At 39.3% G+C, this 20,272-nt stretch overlaps 1 protein-coding gene across 2 annotated transcripts in view; it reads left to right on the top strand.

Annotated features, from left to right (window-relative positions):
* Positions 1–14,023: 14,023 nt before the first annotated feature.
* Positions 14,024–20,272, top strand: part of ppp2r2ab (protein phosphatase 2, regulatory subunit B, alpha b) — an 18,906-nt gene continuing 12,657 nt past the window's right edge. For both annotated transcript variants that reach the window (XM_071909667.2, XM_071909666.2), the window contains exons 1-2: positions 14,024–14,282; positions 16,860–16,928. In XM_071909667.2, coding sequence (XP_071765768.1) covers positions 14,276–14,282; positions 16,860–16,928 — 76 coding nt within the window. In that variant the 5' untranslated portion in view covers positions 14,024–14,275. The remainder of the gene's footprint in view (positions 14,283–16,859; positions 16,929–20,272) is intronic.

Raw genomic sequence — 20,272 nt, 5'->3', positions numbered from 1 at the left:
TATATGACAGAAAGAATAAGACAAAAAGTTAGCAGTGGGATAAGTAACATACTGTTGTGTTCACCCAAATTATGAAGCATTTAAGGCTGCGCAATTTCCCCTGAACAATGTCAAACTATATCAGCTGTCAAGCATGAGTTTCTGAAAATAAGATTCAGCTAAGATAATGAAAGGCTGTGAATAAGTAGTTATTTCTTGTCACAGTCCTCACAGTGTGCACAGAAACACACTTGAGTTGGGGAGAGGATCCACTCTTTGGTTTGATGTTCATGTGCAAAATTAACAAATTTTATTTTACTTATGACCATCTTATAATAATTTACAACACTGGATCATAATTCCTAAATCACTATACAGTTGTAACTATCAAGTGCACACAGAAAAATAAAGGTGCCAAACATGGTTCTTTGGAGTGATGCAATGGAAGAACCATCTCTGGTTCCACAAAGAACCAAGGTTCTTTAAAGAATCATTTCTGCTTTCCTTTGCTTAGACACCTGCATTGTGTCTTTGTTTATCGGCCCTTGTATAGCCTCATTTGCAATTGCACAATGTATACTATGTGGGATATTAAAAGGTTCTTGAAAGGTTCAGAAATGGTTCTTCCATGTCGTCACTCCAAAGAACCATTTTCGGTTCCAGTTTGCACCTTTATTTTTCTGTGTTGTGACTCCAATTGCCAAATTCTTAGTTGTGTATTATTGTTGAATTATTTACTGTATGCATATGAATGAAATGTACAGTTGGCATATTTCCAGCCCTGTGGCATGATATAAACCATAATCTTTAGTGTTTTTTTTATCTGTTTATCTGCTGTGCATTAGTTGGTGTGTTGGTGTGTTGTTTTTATTTGCACTGAGACACTGTCTAACAATTAGCAAAGTTAGGGGGAAACAGAGCTTATAGTGTATTGACATTGTAAGAAAAGAATTGATAGGATATCTTTGTTTTGAGATGTTTTGTAGCACTTAAAGATGAAGGTTTTTTCTTTTAGAGGTCTGACTTTAAGCTTTAGGGAACTCTGCCTTTACAAGAGCATTGTCAGAAGCTGCATTGTCAGAAGCTGGATAATGTGATGACAAGGCCATCTGTAGCAACTTTACACAGCAAAATTCCTGTTGGAAGTCATTGAACACTCCCTGGTGGATCTGTTTGATGATCTTTTTTTAGATCCTTGGGGCCGGCCTCAAATAGTGCAATCTTCAGCTCTAATGGCTCCGGCGCAGGTGCTAGTCGCAGATGGTGACTTCTGCAGATTTTCAGTTGACTCAGACAAAGCAGTAACCATGGAGAAAATGTCTTTGACTTGGCTGTCTGTCAGACTGGTGCAGGTCTATCATAGTGTGTCCTCCATTATCACAGAAACACCAATAATGATTATGGTTTCACCGTGTTTTGATGGTTCCTCAGATGTTATTAGCATTGTCCTTTGGTTTTAGGTTGCTTGGTCGACGCAAACAGCTCTTCATCTTATACAGGAACCTTTTCAAAAATGGTGAACTGCCACATCGAGGTACACCGGTGCAAGAGACAGAGCCGCTGACAGACATCACAGGGGCTTTGGACTGCAGAACGGGGGTCTGGATGATGTGACAGATGTGACATCCTGGACCCTCTGAGAAATCTTTCCAGCAGTCATCTGGGTAAGGTTTCTGGCATCCATCACGGCTTTGACATCCATGCTGTTGAACGTCAAGAATATAAGACAGTGACAACTGGAGAGAGCTAACAGTGCTGCCAAGGAGGAGATCCTCAGTCATGCAATACTGCTTCAGCCTGAAACCTTTAAAAGAACCAATCAACGTATGAACTGATCTGCTTATTATATTATTTCTCAGTGGTTCCTTAGTACTCTAGTTGTTTATATTATATAGTGCTATAAATACACATGGAGAGCGCAGTTAAGAAAGAAAAACATGTTAGAGGACCAAACTGTGGGGTTTTAGATTGGTAAAGATCCAGTGCAATGATTTCAACTCAGTCAGGAAAAGTCTGATGTTAATATCTAACACAATGAGCATCATTTTAGTTTTAGTTTTTGTTGGTTAGATGGTACAAAGCTTGTAGTACTGAGTGAGAGCCGAACCTTCATGTTCATATTTCTATCTTTGGGAACAAATATCCAGAGTTGGAACTTCAGCACCCAGCAACAATGGAGGCACAGAGATTTTGGCTAGTTTGGAAAGTAGCTGTCTGGCTATTGTCTGACAGACTATGGGACACCTCATTAACTATGCATGCTGTTGACCAATCAGAGCATTGAGGTAGGTGACATCATTTACACCAAGAAGTAGATTGGAATTCTGTTTGTTTTTCAAAGGGCGTTAGTCAAATTTCCACAATGTTGACAGTTATAATAATCTGGGTAACAGATCCTTTGTTAAATTATACCATGAAATTGAGAAATGCAATTCTCATTGCACTGGAGCTTTAAACATATTTTGTGTTTTTGTTAACCTGTCTTGTCGATAGTTGTTCTATACAAATGATACTGCTACTACTGCTACTACTACTAGTACTACTACTACCACTACCACTACCACTGCTACAACTACTACTGTCACTACTACTACTACTCCTACTACTACTACTACTACAATTACTACTACTACTATTACTACTACTACCACTACTAGTACTACTACTACTACTATTAATAATAATAATAACAATAATAATAATAATAATAATATTAATTCCAGCATTTTCAGTATTGTAAATGCTCTATATAGAATTATGGATGTAATCCACATTTGGAATATTAAATTCCAACACTTTGTGATTTTTTGGGTGTTGAAGCTGCAGACAGACACCAAGGAACTGTAGGCTCCATCTTAGAGCAGGAGAGTGGCTAAGAGATGAAAGGATATAATGCTAAGGTCTTGGCAGCTTTTCACAAAATGGCTATTTCATTTTATTTTTTTCTATCTTATAATATTGGAGAAGAGCTGCTTGATCCTCTCTATGATTGCAGGGAAATGTTGCCATAGAAACCTTTAATCAGACATAAAGTGAATTATTTTCTTACACAGGAAAGCCCTAACTGGCCTTTATGAATGAGGAAAGACAGTGTGAGGTTAAAAAATATCTAGGCTACAAAAGACATGTAGACTTTGATATGGAATTCTTAAGAAGCAGTCTTGAAAACAAAAACAAAACAAAGGAGGATATGCATTGTGGATACAAGGCTCAAACAACACGATGGAATATCTTTCAATAAGGAATATCACACAGATTTGACAGTGCCAGCTGACAGATTTCTCCATTGTTTATACAAAAATATTATTAATTCTGGATATACATTAATATGTAAAGATTATGGGTACATGTGCCCATTGAGAAAGAAACTGATATAGTACACAAACACACACACAAACAAGCATAAAACAAAACAAAACAAACAACACTCACATCGATAGCCTCCAACGCCTCCTAGAGCTGCACACAAACACTCTCCAGGTCAATTCTCTGAGGTGTTGATGATCCGCAGCCGAGGGCCTGTTGGGTGTTTTGGACTGATGCCCACAAACATCAAGCATCAAGGAGACAGATGCTGCTGATTGGTCTTTGTCTCTTTATCCTCATGATTTTCATCACCAGCCAATTAAGTCTGACAGAATCCAATGAGCCACTGCTATTATGAATCATTAACATTATGAATTAACACATTTCAACACTTCATTATAAACCAGAAGGCAGACTTTGGCAGCTGATTAAAATTGCAGTTTACCAATGGCGGTTTATTTACCAGATGAGAGAGGTAATGCAAGGCATATCAGAATATTTAGACAATCACAGGAAAGTATTTGAAAGTAAATTTAGCATGAATTTCCCTGGCTGACTCTGTCCTGATCAGGTAAACCCACCTATCCATGCTGGTTAAAGAAAGAATTTGACACTGTCTGGAGGGAAAATTCTCCTTCAATGTGAGATCCTTGGACAAACATCAACAAAACTTGAAATAATGGTTACTTATGTTTGGAAATTATAATAACACAATCTTAATCCAGACTGTAACTGGAATAAATTCCCTGCAATTTTAGCCTATAGGCTAATGCATAGATTATGGACGCAAAGTGTAGTGTAGTCAGATTGTGTTGCTGAATCTGAATAATTCAGACATGATTTACAGCAATTATTCAGTAATTTCCAGGGATGTAGTGGAGGGTAAACCCTCCTAAACCTTCTAATTTCTGGAATAGTTAACCAACATTTTCAGGCTGACATAAATGCTTATAATGTAAATTCATAGTAGGCCCACAGGCTACATTATAGCAAATAGTAGCCTATCAAACGGATTTAGTTTATATGAAGACACAGTCGTTTAGGAAAAAATAATCAATTAACGCTTTTATGAGAATAAAAATGATTTTTGTTTATATCGGTGGTTGTTTTCCTTATGATGATCAACGACTGCAGTTTATCCATCTTTTTATTTGCTGCTGCAACAGTGGTAATAACAGATTGTACTGTAACTGTAGTAGATTATATTGTAAAATTCACCTTTCTAACCACAAGTCTGGCACATGGGGTAAAAAGTGTATTTCTTTGACCAGCCTTACAAAACAGATAGCCTAACACAGAGAGGTGTTGCAGTCAGCCGGAGACTTTGCGCTGCAATTGCGCGACAATCTCTCCTAATGGAAATATGAAATACACCAAAGCAGTATGCAGCCTACCTCGTTGTCCATGTGGCCGGCCAAGTTCATTGTTACTTTGAGGAGGGTAGTCTGGTCTGTGGGGCGCATCTGTTGGCCGAGTGACCGAACGCGCCGCAAACAAGCTTTTATATAGGCGACGAGTTCCTACGTCATGCAGCCTCTTTTCTCTGCGCCCAGCTGAGCCGACAGTGATGCAGGCAGGAAAACACACTCAGCCCCTGTCAAAACCTGATCACCCATCAGCACTGATAACATAATCAGTCACGATGAAAGCTCCGATGCAAAGTAATAGCCTATGTTTTTCTGCTGTGACACGATGAGGATAAAACCATCTGATGAAAAAGCCTTCTGACAAAAACGGACTCAGACTTATTAGGCTATTATCATTATTAATTATATTATTATTATTATTGTTATTGTTTTTGTTATTGTTGTTGTTATATTGTTATCATTATTACTACAAGTAGTAGTAGTAGTAGGCTAGTAGTAAAACAGTCCTATAGTCGTAGCAGTCATAGTAGTAGCAGTAATAGTAGTACTAGTAGTAGCATAGTAAGTAGTAGTAGTTATAGCAGTAGGCTAATAGTAGTAGTAGTAGTAGTAGCCTAGTTATAGTAGTAGTAGTAGTAGCAGCAGTAATAGTAATAGTAGTGATAGTAGTTATAGTAGTATAGCAGTAGTAATAATAATAGTAGTAGTAGTAGTAGTAGTGGCAGGAGTTGTAGTTGAAACAGTAGTAGGCCTACTACTACTACTACTACTACTAGTAGTGGTAGTAGCAGTAGTAATAATAGTAGCCTAGTAGTTGTAGCAGCAGCAGCAGCAGCAGCAGCAGTAGTTTCAGTTGTGGTAGTAGGCCTAGTTGTATCATTGATTGTTTCTGGCAAAGAATTAGAGCAGTAGAGAGCAGTAGCATAAGTTTATATCAGTACTTTTATTAATTACCCACCGAGCCAGTAATATCATTTTGCAGGATGACTCTCCCTGACATTCACAGCCACAAAGCCACACAGACACTGACCGAGAGAGAGAGACAGACAGAAAGACAGACAGACAGACATGCACACTTTCTTCTTCTTCTTCTACTTCTACTTCTTCTTCTTCTTCTACTTCTTCTTCTTCTACTTCTTCTTCTTCTTCTTCTTCTTCTTCTTCTTCTTCTTCTTCTTCTTCTTCTTCATGATTATTATTATTATTAGTAGAAGTAGTATAATCATCATCATTATTATAGTTGTAGTAGTAGAATTATTATTATTATTAGTAGTAGTAACATTAGTATTATAAAGTATACACAGTTAATATTCTAATTCCTAGTGGATATATATGTATTACACTGCCTTACTAATGCAAATTTAAAACAAAGAGAAACTACTGATTACTTCACTCATTTTGAGCAGCATAAAAATACCCAATATTCCAACCTTAAACACAGAATACAAACCAGGCAACAAAAGCAGAGCCAGCACACTGAAAGCTGCTGGCTGAGAACAAATTTACGACACAAATACATAGCGGCTGGTTTTCAGTTGTCCTTTGTCTGATGAAGAGCGCTGGACTTTGAACATCACCTGTCAAGGAGTGAATACATTTATAAACCCTGGGAGCAGCTTTCAGTGTGCAGACTCTACTTTTGTTCCCTACTTTAATCATTTCAAATTAAACCCAGCTATGCCTTAGCTCTCAGCTTCTGTCAGTAGCACATTACATAGAAACATATGAAAGTCTTACCAGAGCAACACTGCCCCTGTCTGGTGTTACTGTGACACTGACTGCTGACAGGCTCTTCCTAAAGAGTTCATAAACCAAGCAGTACATCCAACATGCTCCTGTGCACAAGATTAAGCAAATACATTTATTTGAGGTAATTGTTTCCTAAACTAAATCCCTTCAAGTCCAACCTTGTCATCAAATGAGGACATGCCCCATAAAATATAGAAATGAAGGTTTTTACTACCACTGCCATAATCAATGTTTTGGAGTAACAGATTACATGTATTCTCAGTAATACAAATACAGAAATGGTAAAACTGTAAAAAAAAAACAAAAAAAAACAAACAAACATGTTATTACATGCTGATTGCTATGAAATATTTTTGATGAGAAAGCAATTTAGATAATGTGAAGGTGATAATAACACAATTCATATCACAATGTGTTTAACTTTATATTCGATGAATATTGTAGGTATAAGTAAACCAAAAGTACCTCAAAGTAGTTATGATAGTATCCCAGTAGAATCTTTTACCATTCATGGTTAAATGTTTAGCAGGTAATCTGTAATCTGTAATAGATTGGATATTGCAAGTAACCTTCCTAATCTGGTTTACATTACACATTACACTGCTGATGCGTCTTGTCTTCAATGTCACATCACTGATACATCTAAAGTAATAAAAGAATGTGTTTCTGTCAAACACTCACTGTATTGCAAGGTATCTTATTGAGTATCTCATAATCAAAACAAAAGCTTTTTTCTTATCGTGAATGAGATGTGATGTTTGCTGTATGTGTATAGCCTATTCTAAATCCCAGCTGGATATTAGTGCATGAACAGTAAACACACTCAGTAAGAAACCTATAGCCATAAAGGCAGTGCCAACAACATGATCAAAACTGCAGTTCAATATTTGTTATGAGCGCTGTCCCTATAAAGAAATTGCCAATAGACAAAATATCAAATGTCTTGTTGTTGTTTAGTTTTTAATTGTGCCTATAATCAATTTCTGAATTCAGGATAATGAGAATAAAATGAACTGAGCCAACATTGACCCCATGTCCTGTCATCCCAAATTAACCCACATTTTCTAGGTGAGGTGGCCCTCTAGTGGACCAAAGAGGAAAAAGCAGTTTGGCCTGTATTTATCCCTACCAGACACTGCAGTCAGACTTCCTGCTTTGTTCTTATGTCTCCCACTGTTAAGGAGATGGTGCTTTACATATATGGCATAGTTTGACTTCAATATGGGACAGTGGACTATGCAAGGTTAGTAATAGAGGAGGTTACAAGCTGTGCTGCTGACCTAAATTATGAGGAAATTTGACCTGAGGAATGAGAAAAAATATCAACTGTAAATCACATTTTTATAAAAAAAATATTGTCAATCTATGTGATTCTCTTAAGATAATAAAAAGCTGTGGAGTAAATATTTTTCTCTTTTGCACAGTTCTTGCTGTCACATTCCCTCTCTTACCTCTTCTTTATTATCTATGTACCATTAACCATTATTTATGTTAATAAGCAGTTCCAAAGAATTAAGATATTCCTTGCACTGGGAATGGTTTTTCTGGTGTTCAAGCAAAAACCAACACAAACTCTCTGACTCCCTTGTCAATACACATCGTAGATCTAGAGCTGTTACAATGTGTATTTATGATGCATGACAGCAACATGCTGCACCAGGGCAGCTGAAAAACATTTGTATTCTCCCCATATAGGAACAAAATTATAACAGAAGGCTTATGACAATCACAAGTTGCAGGAAACATTTTTATTGAATTAATCTCATTGATTAGTTTACATCAAGCAATTATTGACATTAGGAGCTGTAATTGATGGAGACAGTGAAGGTTTTGGACAAGGCTCCGGACATGGATGAAAACACCCTGACAACAAGGGCTTGCTTGCGTGCCTTTGTGCGTCAGACAGACAGACAGGCAAGCAGGCAGACAGACAGACAGACAGATAGACAGACAGACAGGCAGGCAGGCAGGCAGGCAAACAGACAGATAGACAGACAGACAGGCAGACTGACAGACAGACAGACAGACAGATAGACAGACAGGCAGACTGACAGACAGACAGATAGACAGACAGACAGACAGACAGACAGACTGACAGACAGGCAGGCAGGCAGGCAGGCAGGCAGACAGACAGATAGACAGACAGGCAGACTGACAGACAGACAGATAGACAGACAGACATGCAGACTGACAGACAGGCAGGCAGGCAGGCAGGCAGGCAGGCAGACTGACAGACAGACAGATAGACAGACAGACAGGCAGACTGACAGACAGACAGGCAGGCAGGCAGGCAGGCAGGCAGACAGACAGGCAGACAGGCAGACAGACAGACTGACAGACAGACAGATAGACAGGCAGGCAGGCAGGCAGGCAGGCAGGCAGGCAGGCAGGCAGGCAGACAGGCAGACAGGCAGACAGACAGACAGACAGACAGACAGACAGACAGACAGGTTCCCAGTCACACAAGCTGCCGTCAGTCTGCCAGGAAGTCCAGTATCCACCCATAGATTAGAGAGCAACAGTCAGCTAGGACAGTTTTCCATGTGTAGAAGTAGACATGTCTGCTGTAAATTGTCATTGCCAAGTATCTATCTATCTATCTATCTATCTATCTATCTATCTATCTATCTATCTATCTATCTATCTATCTATCGATTGATCTATCTATCTATCTATCTATCTATCTATCTATCTATCTATCTATCTATCTATCGATTGATCTATCTATCTATCTATCTATCTATCTATCTATCTATCTATCTATCTATCTATCTATCTATCTATCTATCTTTATGACTGTATGAGACTTAGATGAGACTTTATGAGTCTTAGATGAGACTTAGATGACACTTGTGTTTAAGTAATACATGAAGATTTAAGGCTTTAATTCATGTTAGTAAACACATTAGTAAACATTATTAGCAAACATGTAGAACAATTAATGCAGTTGTTCATGTGCATTTTACATTAACTAATCTTTGTTAATGTTGTTATCCATGTGTAATTCATGTTACTTAATACATTAGTTAATATTAGTTAATGAACACTTAATGCAAAGTGTTAATGTTTTTTTGTGCTGTCTGTGATGAGGGGGCAGGTGCTGGTCTGATCTAGGCTGACTGATCTGGGGTTGACCCTGTCGTTCAAAACGTCAATTAAAGGAGTTGAAATCATTGGCAGGTGAAGTGTGTCAGAGGAAAGCCTGAGAGAGTGTTTTCTGTTAGCTCCTGAGTGAGTGAACTGACAGCCACACTGGGCCTTTACTAGCGACCAGGTTCTCTAATTACAAGTGATGGGAACTCTCTGGTTCTTTTCAGTGAGTCTGATCCTTTGGCTCCCAAACGACTCTTTGTTCAATAATTTCCATTTTTGTCAAAATCAGTTTTGTCTGCGATATTTTGACTTATGATTAGTGTTTGTACACACCCATCACTTAAATTTGTAGTGGAATGTTACCGTATACCCTAAAACAGTGAGGCATTACACACATGCGTTGAAAGTAGGGCATTTTTAATCATTAAAGTCAACCACTGAACTTTTCAATCAAATAACAATCTTAAAGTGGAACACAATATGCATCAAAACATGTAATACATTGAAATATTGCATTGTCAATTTTTTATCTAATATGTGGCAATAATGAGAATCCTAGCTGTATAACAAAATGAATTAGCCTCAATAATATGGCTATTTAATAATTCCTCAAAATTATACAGAGAATTATATTAAGGTTTAATTTGTTTGATAGGTTAAATAAGAAAGATTTTTGCTGCAAACTTCTTATGTTCAGTGCGTGTCACGATCATGACGAAAATGTGTGCATTGATTGATTATTAATCCATTCTGAAATTATTTTTGCATCATAGGCTACAGTTGTTCGATGAGACATGACACAAGCCTAATAACACTTTAGTGCAATTTATTCAGTGTTAAGACCATGCAGGCTACATCACAAAAGATGCAGTTAGTCAGATCCTTGCTCTCAGCTGCACACACACACACACACACACACACACAAGAGGGAGACACGATTCCATTGTTGCTAGAATTGACTCAAAACCTTGTTGCCAAACAAATCAGATGTCTGATAGCCTTATTGAAGAAGTTTTTGGCAAGGCAATATTAATCTCTGTTTCCCTTCTTGTGGGCTTGCTCCGTGATTCTTCCTCACCTTCCTGCATTCCTTAGCAAACCACAGCTTGGCACTGTTATACTTCACTTTTCTTCAGTAGGCAGGCTTCCTCAGACAGAGACACAGGAGCTGAAGTGTCCATATAGGTGTCAAAACTATCACTTTCACATCTGAAAGCCTCCCAGTTTGTGCTGAGGCAGCATCTCAGCTCTTCAGTCACCTCTGGGGTCAACCAACAGATTCCTTGACTTCACTTCCTTGCAATATTTTGACACCGTGTCTCTATCACTTCACATTGTTGTGAAGATGGGACACCCCTTCTAGGTGACTTCAACCTCCCCACAGAGAAGTTTAATTCCATTATTTATGTCCTTTCTTCTATTAATCTCACCCTATCCACCCTACTCACAGAGCAGGACTGGTCCTTTCTAGAGCCTGCTCTTCTACTAACTTCTGAGTTACACCTCTTCATGTTTCTGACCTCTACTTTATTTCTTCTCCATTCCCCTCTCTACTAACACTTCTAAACTGATCTCTCTTCATACCATCACCACTTGGAGTAACCTGTGGTCTCTCCGTCCTTCCTCCCTCTCCTCCTCTGTCCTCTTCTCACATCCTGTGGCTGACTCCTTCCTCTTTCTCTCCACTGACTCAACCACCTCCACATTTCTATCTACTCCATCCTTCCTCTTTTGAACTTTGAGAATTTTGACATCTGAGGCTCCTCCTCCCATCTACCATTTTCCTAGCTACCTCGTCAACCACTTCCTGCCTCCTCTTCTAACCTCTTTGGCAGAGGTATAACATCTCTCTCTTCTCTCTCTCTCTCCAAATGAAGTCCTAAAACTCATCCCCACCAGCTGACTTACCTCCTGCTCTCTTGACCCCTTCCCCTCCTCCCTCTGCCATCCATCGTTACTGATCTGCTCTTCAAGTCAGCTAGAGTCACTCCTTCTCAAGAAACCTACCCTTGACACATCTGACGTCAAAACTAGACCAATATTGCACCTCTCTTCTCTCTTCAAAACTCTTGAATGTGCTGCAGTCTGGCTACCAGATGCTCCTCAACACCCTTGCTGACCCGGAGATCTCTGGTTCTGCTTTCTCATCATTTGCCTCCTACCTGTCGGACAACACTCATTGTGACAAGTATCGTGGGAGTGGAGCTCTGTCTTCACTGCGGACCCTCTCCACTGGTGTCCTCCAGAGCGCCGTCCTAGGTCCCCTAATCTTCTCTTTCTGAACTTGGTCATTTGGCCCTGTCGTAACATATCACGTCTCCTCCTGCCTTTGCTGTGTCGATGACACTGAACTCTACTTCTCTTTACCAATGTCTCACACTCAGGTTGAACTGCGCATCTGTTTGCCTCGCTGACATCCCCAGGTGGATGTCTGCCCACCAACTCAATCTCAAACTCAACAAGACTAGGCTGCACTTTCTCCACAGAAAATCTTGCCCTCTACACCATTGATTCTCAACCTTTTTCATATCAAGATCTCCTAATTTAGTTGATTAAGATTTTGTCTCTCTGGCCCAAATCTAAGAATATTTTTATTGTTTGATATGATTTTGTCCAGCATTCTATGACTATCTGTATTGTAGGAAGAGAGATAACAGTGAAACAATGCTCAAAATAGTCATTCTTCTACATTCTGTAATTGTGTTAACTTCTTGTAAATGAAATAATGGTGAAGTTTAATAATTCATCAATTTGCTGGGGACCCCCTGGATCTCCCTCAAGGACCCCTGGTGAGAACCACTGCTCTACACATCCATCCAATCAGACCCTTCTTCACCAGGGTCTCTGCCCAGCTTCTTGCTCAAGCATTAGTCATCTTCCATCTAGACGTTGAAACTCCCTCTTAGATTGCTTCCCAAGACACTTCAGCCCCTACAGTTCATCCAGACCACTGCAGCCCACATTGTCTTCAACCTCCCCAAAGTCTCCCATGGCTCTTATCAAATTCAAAACTCTGTTGCTAGCGTAAAAGACCGCGAAAGGATCTGCACCTCTGTACCTTCAGGTCATATTCAGCCCCACAGGACAGCCCACGCTCTTCGTTCTGCCACTACTGGCGATTTAGCTCTAAAGATTTCTGCTCTGTCCTTTATCATCGCTCTACTCAGCCTCAACTCCTCTCCCATCTGGCTGCCCAACGGTGGAGTGACACTCCATTCAGAACAGCTGAGTCACTCTCCATCTTCCATCATAGGAGGATAACTCATCTCTTCAATTCAATCTCACATCACCCTCTTCCCACTGAATGATATCCCCTCTTCTGTACTCACTGTTATTCTCCTCAAAACTCCCTTCTTTCTCTCAGCGTAGGTCTTTTAAAATTACTTTTCCTGCCACTTTATTCTTACATGATTATTATATGGTCATATTGTATGGATATTGTAAGTACGCTAAGGCCTTTACCTTTGCACTCCTTACTAAGCATCGTGTATGAATTTTAAGCATCTATCTATCTATCTATCTATGCTATCTATCTATCTTCAATGGATTCTCATGGATCAGAGTATTTTTAGCCTTGATGGGAAAAAGTTGACAAACAAGATGTAGCTTTACTGATGCCCTACAGAAAAAAAAAGTATGTGTTACATCGAAATTTATATTAAGAAATTGAGTACACATAGATTTTTGTATTCAATGTTTATGTTCATATTTAGATGTTTATATGTGTTTATATGCCCATATTGAGCACTTGACTTGATTGTCTAATTTCAATTCACTAATAAAGAATGTGGTTAATTGGACTTGGAACCATTTTTTCCCAATTTACCATAAGCCTAGCATAACAACATCCTCTCCTACCGCCATCTTCAAATGAAGAAATTCAGTGAAATTTAACTAATCCACATTTTGCTGAGGACCTCTAGAAGCTCCTCGAGGACCGCTGGTGGTCCCTGGATGCTGCTTTGGGAACCACTGCCTTCTAAGTGAAGACATCTTGGGGAAAATAGGGGCACCTGGGTACCTTCAGCAAAAATTGTCCCTGCTTCACCATGTGCACTGCGTTGATTTCTGGGGATGTAGTGGAGGCTAAACTCACCTAAAATCAGTTTACCAACCTTACTCAGTTTATTCACCTGCTGACATAAATATTTTTGACATAAATTCAAAGCATACATCACAGGCCTACTAAGTATTATCAAACTACTACATGAAGATAGTGTTTTTCTACTAAAAGGTAATACATGAATGTTTTTTTTTTCCGAAAATGCAATTGAGTTTTGTTTACATTGGTGGTCGTTTGCCTTATCACCAACTTGAGGTCATATTGATACTGATATTGATATTTAACACGACATGCATGTGCTGATGATTAAACTGATTCTTATTCTGATTAACGTATTTTTAACTGAATGTGTCTGTGATGTGTTTGTGTGTTTTATGTGCATGTTTGCGTGCGTTTATGTGTGTGTGTGCGTGCGCGCGCATTATAAAAGCCCTTTGCTTCACGTGCGGGAGGACTCGAGTAAGGAAGAAGTGACTTGTGTCGGATGAGAGAGCGCGATAGAAGAAGAAGTAGTCGGCTAGAGAGAGGAGAGGAGAGAGGGGAGAGAGGGGAAGAGCAGAGTGGAAAAATAACTGCAAACGTTAATATCGCCCGCAGCATCGAGGGTCGCACAGTCTGGCATCAAAGATTCAGCGAAGAAAAGTTCAAATCCAACGAACCGACGCGTGGGAGTGGGAATCAAGATCGTGACTGACTGAGACAAGCCCCCTCTCTCGCCATGGCAGGTAACTGAAAACGGAGCGAATTCAATCTAACCATTAAATAAAACAACATTACCAACAAGTCGGTACCTTAGGACATAAGTCTGCAAGATACCGTATTATCTCTGCCTAACAGTTGCCATTACCAATATCGGTTGCAAGATTCGCTAACATAGGGAGTAGCAGTTTAGCTAACGGCAGCTAACGTTAACTAACTTAGCCTAGCTAGCCACCAAACTCCGGCCGTGTCATCACCCATCCGGCCTGCTTTATGGGCTAAAGCTAGCTAGCCAGCCACCGCTAGCAAACGGTAGCTATTTACCATTATCACCGGCCCGGGACTAGTCTTGTAAGCTAACTATGCAGGCGGTGTTAGCTAGTTATATTAACTATCAGTGACAGTGTTTTTTAATATACCGGCTGCTTCCATGACTTGTGCACGGAACTCCCAAACCCCCCACTTAAGTTATCTGGTCAGCTGATTTTTTTTAAGGAGATAGCATATCGTTTACCAGTTCAATGCACAAGTTTCTGAAACATGCCATGACTTGACAAGCCAAGCTAGCTAACATTAGCACAAACTTTGACATTGCACACATGCAAGCTAGCTCGCCAGGCCTGTTGTTGGCTGAGCAAGCTGTATAACGTACGATTTTTGACCTAACGTTAAACAGACTGAAAACTCAGAGAGACAATGTTGGGGACAAAAAACCCTGGTGTGCAACACTTTCCCCCCCATACAAGACCCAGATGGCCAAGGATTTGTTTTGCCTAGCATTTCACTTTTCATTCCTCAGCTGATACTTGTGCTGTATATGTAGAGTTTAAGCTGTTTGTGCGATTAAGCCGATTTTGGTCGATGGTTGGTTCATCATGTAAAACAAATTGGTTAGTAGTACATACTTGCCACATGCAGTTGATCTCTTTAGGCGGGGAATCACATTGGTTATCTGTGTTGGGGCACTGCATATTGGCCTGTGACTGAAACGGATTTTTGGGGTGATTTGTACATTAATACACCTGCTTTGTCCAATATTTTCAGTTAAAGATACAGCCAATCCACCAGTGAATGCTGCATTTTGCCCTGACCTGTATTAAGACCGTCCTTATTTCATTACATTCATTTCAGACCAACCTTGTACAGGCTGTAATAGGAAATTGCCACCAGTGAATAATATATATATTTGTTCGAAATCTAAATTGTACCGAATGAAGATGCTGTCGTGACTAAAAAATGTCCTTGATCATCCTGCAATGCTGTTAGACTACGTGTTGGACATTTTTGTTCTTTATCAACAAATCAAACCAGTTTCATTGTGCAATAACTCAAATGATCACGTTTAAAAATATGCGGAATTACGGTAAACCTGCTTGTCAGTGGAGAACCTGTTGAGGCGAGTGAAGGCTGTTCACATTATCAAGAAATGAAGCGTGTTTTCTCTTGTAGATTGTTTTTGTTTTTAGCCTAGGGCCCTAACGTGAGAGCATCTCCTGTCAGTAGACCGGCTTCCCTGGTTTAAATAGAAAAGTAGATTTAAAAACAGAATTTACTTATGTTATCCCTGTGATCTTAGACAGTTCAGTCAATATTTGTGGACATGATTCATGAACAAACCAGAGTACCAAGGCTCCAATCTGATGTTATCAAGAGAAAACCCCAGAAACTGCACCAATGATACTGAATTGGAGGCTGCCTTTTTGCACACATTGAATGTTCAAGTGTTTACATCCAAATCGGCTTTATTTCGTAATAGTGCAAACTGCTGTTAACCACAAAATGTGCCGATAGTCCTGTAAAAAATCGCCTATCACTATCTCTGTTTACAAAGTTGGTTTCCCGTGTATTAAGCTATCTGTAGAGCAGTTCAATGATTTTCATCTCTCGTTTCTAGTTGTGGGAGGGATTTGAAATGTCTTATGTGAAATCTATTTCAGGGTTGTTGTTTTTTTTTTTTTTTAAGCCTTCAGGCTGCTTTGCTACACAACGTGTGTAGCTGTGATTTTAGTCTAGAGGAGTAACTGTAACAGACAGCAGTTGACTGAGTAGTAGATCTACAATGAAGCGGCTTTACTGTATGTTATGAAGACACAGACTGTTAATGTTGCACACCAGTTAACTGTCCCTTCATTACCACAAAACCTTGTTTTGCCAGAACTCTTTGGGAATGCAGCTTGTTTGAAAGATTGAAACGTGTGTGAAACTAAAAATTCCACACCAAAATGTATTGCATAACAAGCTAACACACACATTATGAGATGCTCTGTGCAGCATAATCTTAAACTATTTTTAGTTGCATGTACCAGCAAGGAAGTTTGAACAGTTACACACAACCAATACAATGTTTTGCCATCGCCACATCATTTGGCTAATTATTGGTAAAACACGCTTTGTTCCATTAGGCTATAAGCCAAATTTAAGATAGTTTTGGGAAATCTGGCCCTCATCTTCACCAGTTGTATTCCCCCACCTCTATCAGCATATATCATCCTGAATACCCACCAAAACCCAGTCAAGAAATGAAGATCTAGGAAACGTATGGAAGCTTGAAATGGAAAAAAGTGTTTGCTAGAATTTCACTTGAACGTTATTTGTCTCCACAGGAGCTGGAGGTGACACGCAGTGGTGCTTCTCTCAGGCGAAAGGAGCCATCGACGATGATGTAGCTGAAGGTATGAGCCCTGCCCAAAACGGAGCATCTGTAAAGTCTAAGCAGGCATGGGAAAGACAAAAATAGTCCTGTGTATTGTAGGTATTTCTGAGCAGCTTGCAGCGAGTGAGCAAGTAGGAGTACAAAGTCATGGACACTTCAGCAGGCCAAATAGCTGATGATGATGGTGTAGACTGTTGGATATATTGAACCTGTGACATAATGGTTACAGGACAGTCTCTCTAACCACTGGTGTCATCAGAGAATGCTTTAAGTAGACAAACTGTGAGGTGTCTCATCTATGTGGCATATATTACATGTATGCTATTTGGTGAACACTTTATCCAAAAGTCTTTACAGTACCATGCATTTTCAAGCATGGGTGGCACCGATGGAGAATCAAAATCTCTATATGGGTGTATTAACGTAACCTAACGTGTATTAACGGTATGAAAGTACCAGTAGAGCCTCATCATTTCACTTGACCCGTAAATGTAAACATTGTCCAAATAGTCGGCCCAAAATTTGCTGTCATCGGCCCTTGCCATAGAATTGCAAGGACACCCGACCTGGACGGCCCATGTTTTCGCTCTTTTTTTTGTTTAGAAATGTAGGACAAATGGTAACCATAGGGATAGGAAGATATGTTTATCTCAAGATACGATTCGATACGCGATATGAGGTTCACGATTCTATATAACCACGATACAATGTAAGAAATAAAAGTTCAATGACAACAAAGTCTGACTATGCAGAATTCTATTTATTTCTGAGCCACAAATGTTTCCAGCATTGGCTTACTAGAATGCAAACAATTTAAAAATGTCATTACAAGTGAAAATGATACAATTTCCAGAGAGACCTTGTGAAATTGTGATGGGCAAGCCGTCTCATTTGTGATTACTACAGCAGAATAAAATGTAGCTAATATCACTTCATTTTTCTGCCCCATGATATGTATTGTCACAGTTTTGTATTGCGATATATTGAATTTTGATATATCGTCCCATCCCTAAGTGGCCAAAAGCGCCGCAAACGATGACCTTAAATCCAAACACTTTCAGGATTATGAGGAAAGTAATAGAATGCGTTTCACAGAAAAAGCAAGTGAATTGTCAAGCAGCGGTGGGAAGACGCATGCAAACATTGCTTTTCCAAGGGCTATTGTTACGAGCAAAAACATGGCTTACATTACACACGCTATAACTGTATCTATGGAAGGGCATGGCTCCATTTCAAACGGTTATTTCGATTTAGAGAAATTATCAAAACACTGGATCTAGGGTATCTCTTTTGTTCCTTTACACCCTCAGAAGCATGTTTAGAAATGCATGTAACGTAATATATAGCCTACTGTTGTTGTCCATTCAAATAATATTTAAATATAAAATTTAAATATTACAATTTTGTACCATACCAGTCAGTCTTGCAAACATGGTACCTCACTTTGACCAGTACAAGATCACACAAAGTACTCATCACGTAAAGGTGCTGTAACACATTCTTAAAGGACAATGATGAATGTGATCTGATTTTGCTCATTTATTATATTTTCCATCCCATCAGTGTTAATTCTGACAGTTTTTATATGATGCGCCATGATTAACTCAGGAGACTGTTAATTCGGTCGTAAAGGTAATCCATCATTGTGAATGAGAAGCCGCCAATTTGTTTTGCAAAGTTGCATCAGAACGCTAATATCAGGCTATAAACTTTTACATTTTCAAAGAAGTTACGGTCCCCGTTTCATATTAATGCGCGCATTCGGGAACACCACAAGAGACGGGATATCTTACCTTCGTTTTCCGTTTCTGATTTCTGTCACCAAAATAAAACTTTCAACCAATAGCCATTATTCTCTGTGGTTACATTAGGACCCACCTTCTGTCAAACACAACCCATTCAAGCCAACAGATAAACCAAAGCAAGACAATTCCGCCAGCTATAGTCCGGAAAATTAAACACACATTGTGGTTCTACACAATTGTCTTAAAATTAGCGCCCTCTTCTTTACTGGGAATACCTTGTAATATACAGCGTTTGTTTCAAAATATTTACTTTGACAAACCACTAAGATGAGGGGAAAAATGGCAAATATCTCATAATGTGAGTGCTGGAAAGTGATGTAAAACAGTAAGGGAATGCAGGAAATGAGCATCTGGTATTCTCCTGCCTATTAAAACTTATGATCATCTAACTGAACACAAATGAGAAATGTATATCCCTAAATTGTTAAAACATACAAAAATATTGAACTTATTGCATGCTTGAGACTTGTGAATAAGCTGCAGTAGTCTCTTTCCTTGCATATGGCTCTGAATATGAATATGGGGTCAATAATCTTGTCATTTGCTCCCAAAGGTTGACTTGTGCCCTTTAAAGACTGATCTGACATCAGACTTCTTCTGGTGAAAGTTAGGGAAAACTATGCATAGCTACAGTTCAGTCCTATTCATCTATTTTCTGTGAATCCCGTCTTCTGAAGGTCACTCTCAGCACTCATAGTTCAGTCTTTTTGAAGTTTCACTTAAGGCTATTTTGTGGAGGATGTCTTCAATATGCCACCGCCAAATCAATCCTGACAAGAAAATGCAACGAATGCTGTGGAAAAATGCAGTCACAAGGAGCTGCTTTGTGTCTTTTTAAAAAATTTTTTTTTTACTTTAAGTGACATTTCTTGGAAAGCAGAGTGAGGAAAAAAATGGACTCTCCCTTGTGGAAAGGTGATATGCATCTATTGCAGCAGTGCCGATCTCATTTTTGGCATTTATTGAATTATAATATAATATGTAAAATACTTGCATCAGACTTGCTGCACCTTTTTGAAAGAAAATAGCTTCTTGCATTGCATTGCATTTTATCATACCTCCACAGTCTTGTGCTATTTCTGTTCTGCTGAGCGAGTGTTTCATGGAGCCAGCAATGCAAATCTTCCAGTTTTATTATAGCTTTTTGTTTCGTTCCTTTTTATATTATATCACTTTGTAACTTAAGTATTTGTGTTGTACTTTCCTTTATCGGATCACCGCACTGTGTAGTTGCGGTTTCTGTACAATAAGGAAGGCCGTGCAGTTGGAATCTAAGGAATGGCAACATACTTTACTGTAAGCCACTGCTGCTTAGTTCATTGTGTTTCCGCAGCAGTCTGGTATGCTTCAGCCCTTTAACACGTTCCTACAGTGGAGCGACAGAAGAATGGTACCTTTCTTTGGCCCACATGCTTTTTTTTTTCTCACTTTATGTATGCAATACTCCCCACACACAGTGGCATCCATTAGCCCTTATTAGCTAATCCATTTTAGTAGTGTGGGTCATTCCTGGTGTTGTGGGCTTGAGTAAGGTCTGACAAATGCAGCATTCATTTCT

This window comes from Centroberyx gerrardi, chromosome 2 (genome assembly GCF_048128805.1).
Source record: "Centroberyx gerrardi isolate f3 chromosome 2, fCenGer3.hap1.cur.20231027, whole genome shotgun sequence".
NCBI classification, from domain to species: Eukaryota; Metazoa; Chordata; class Actinopteri; order Beryciformes; family Berycidae; genus Centroberyx; species Centroberyx gerrardi.
This window is presented reverse-complemented; position numbering and strand designations above follow the sequence as displayed.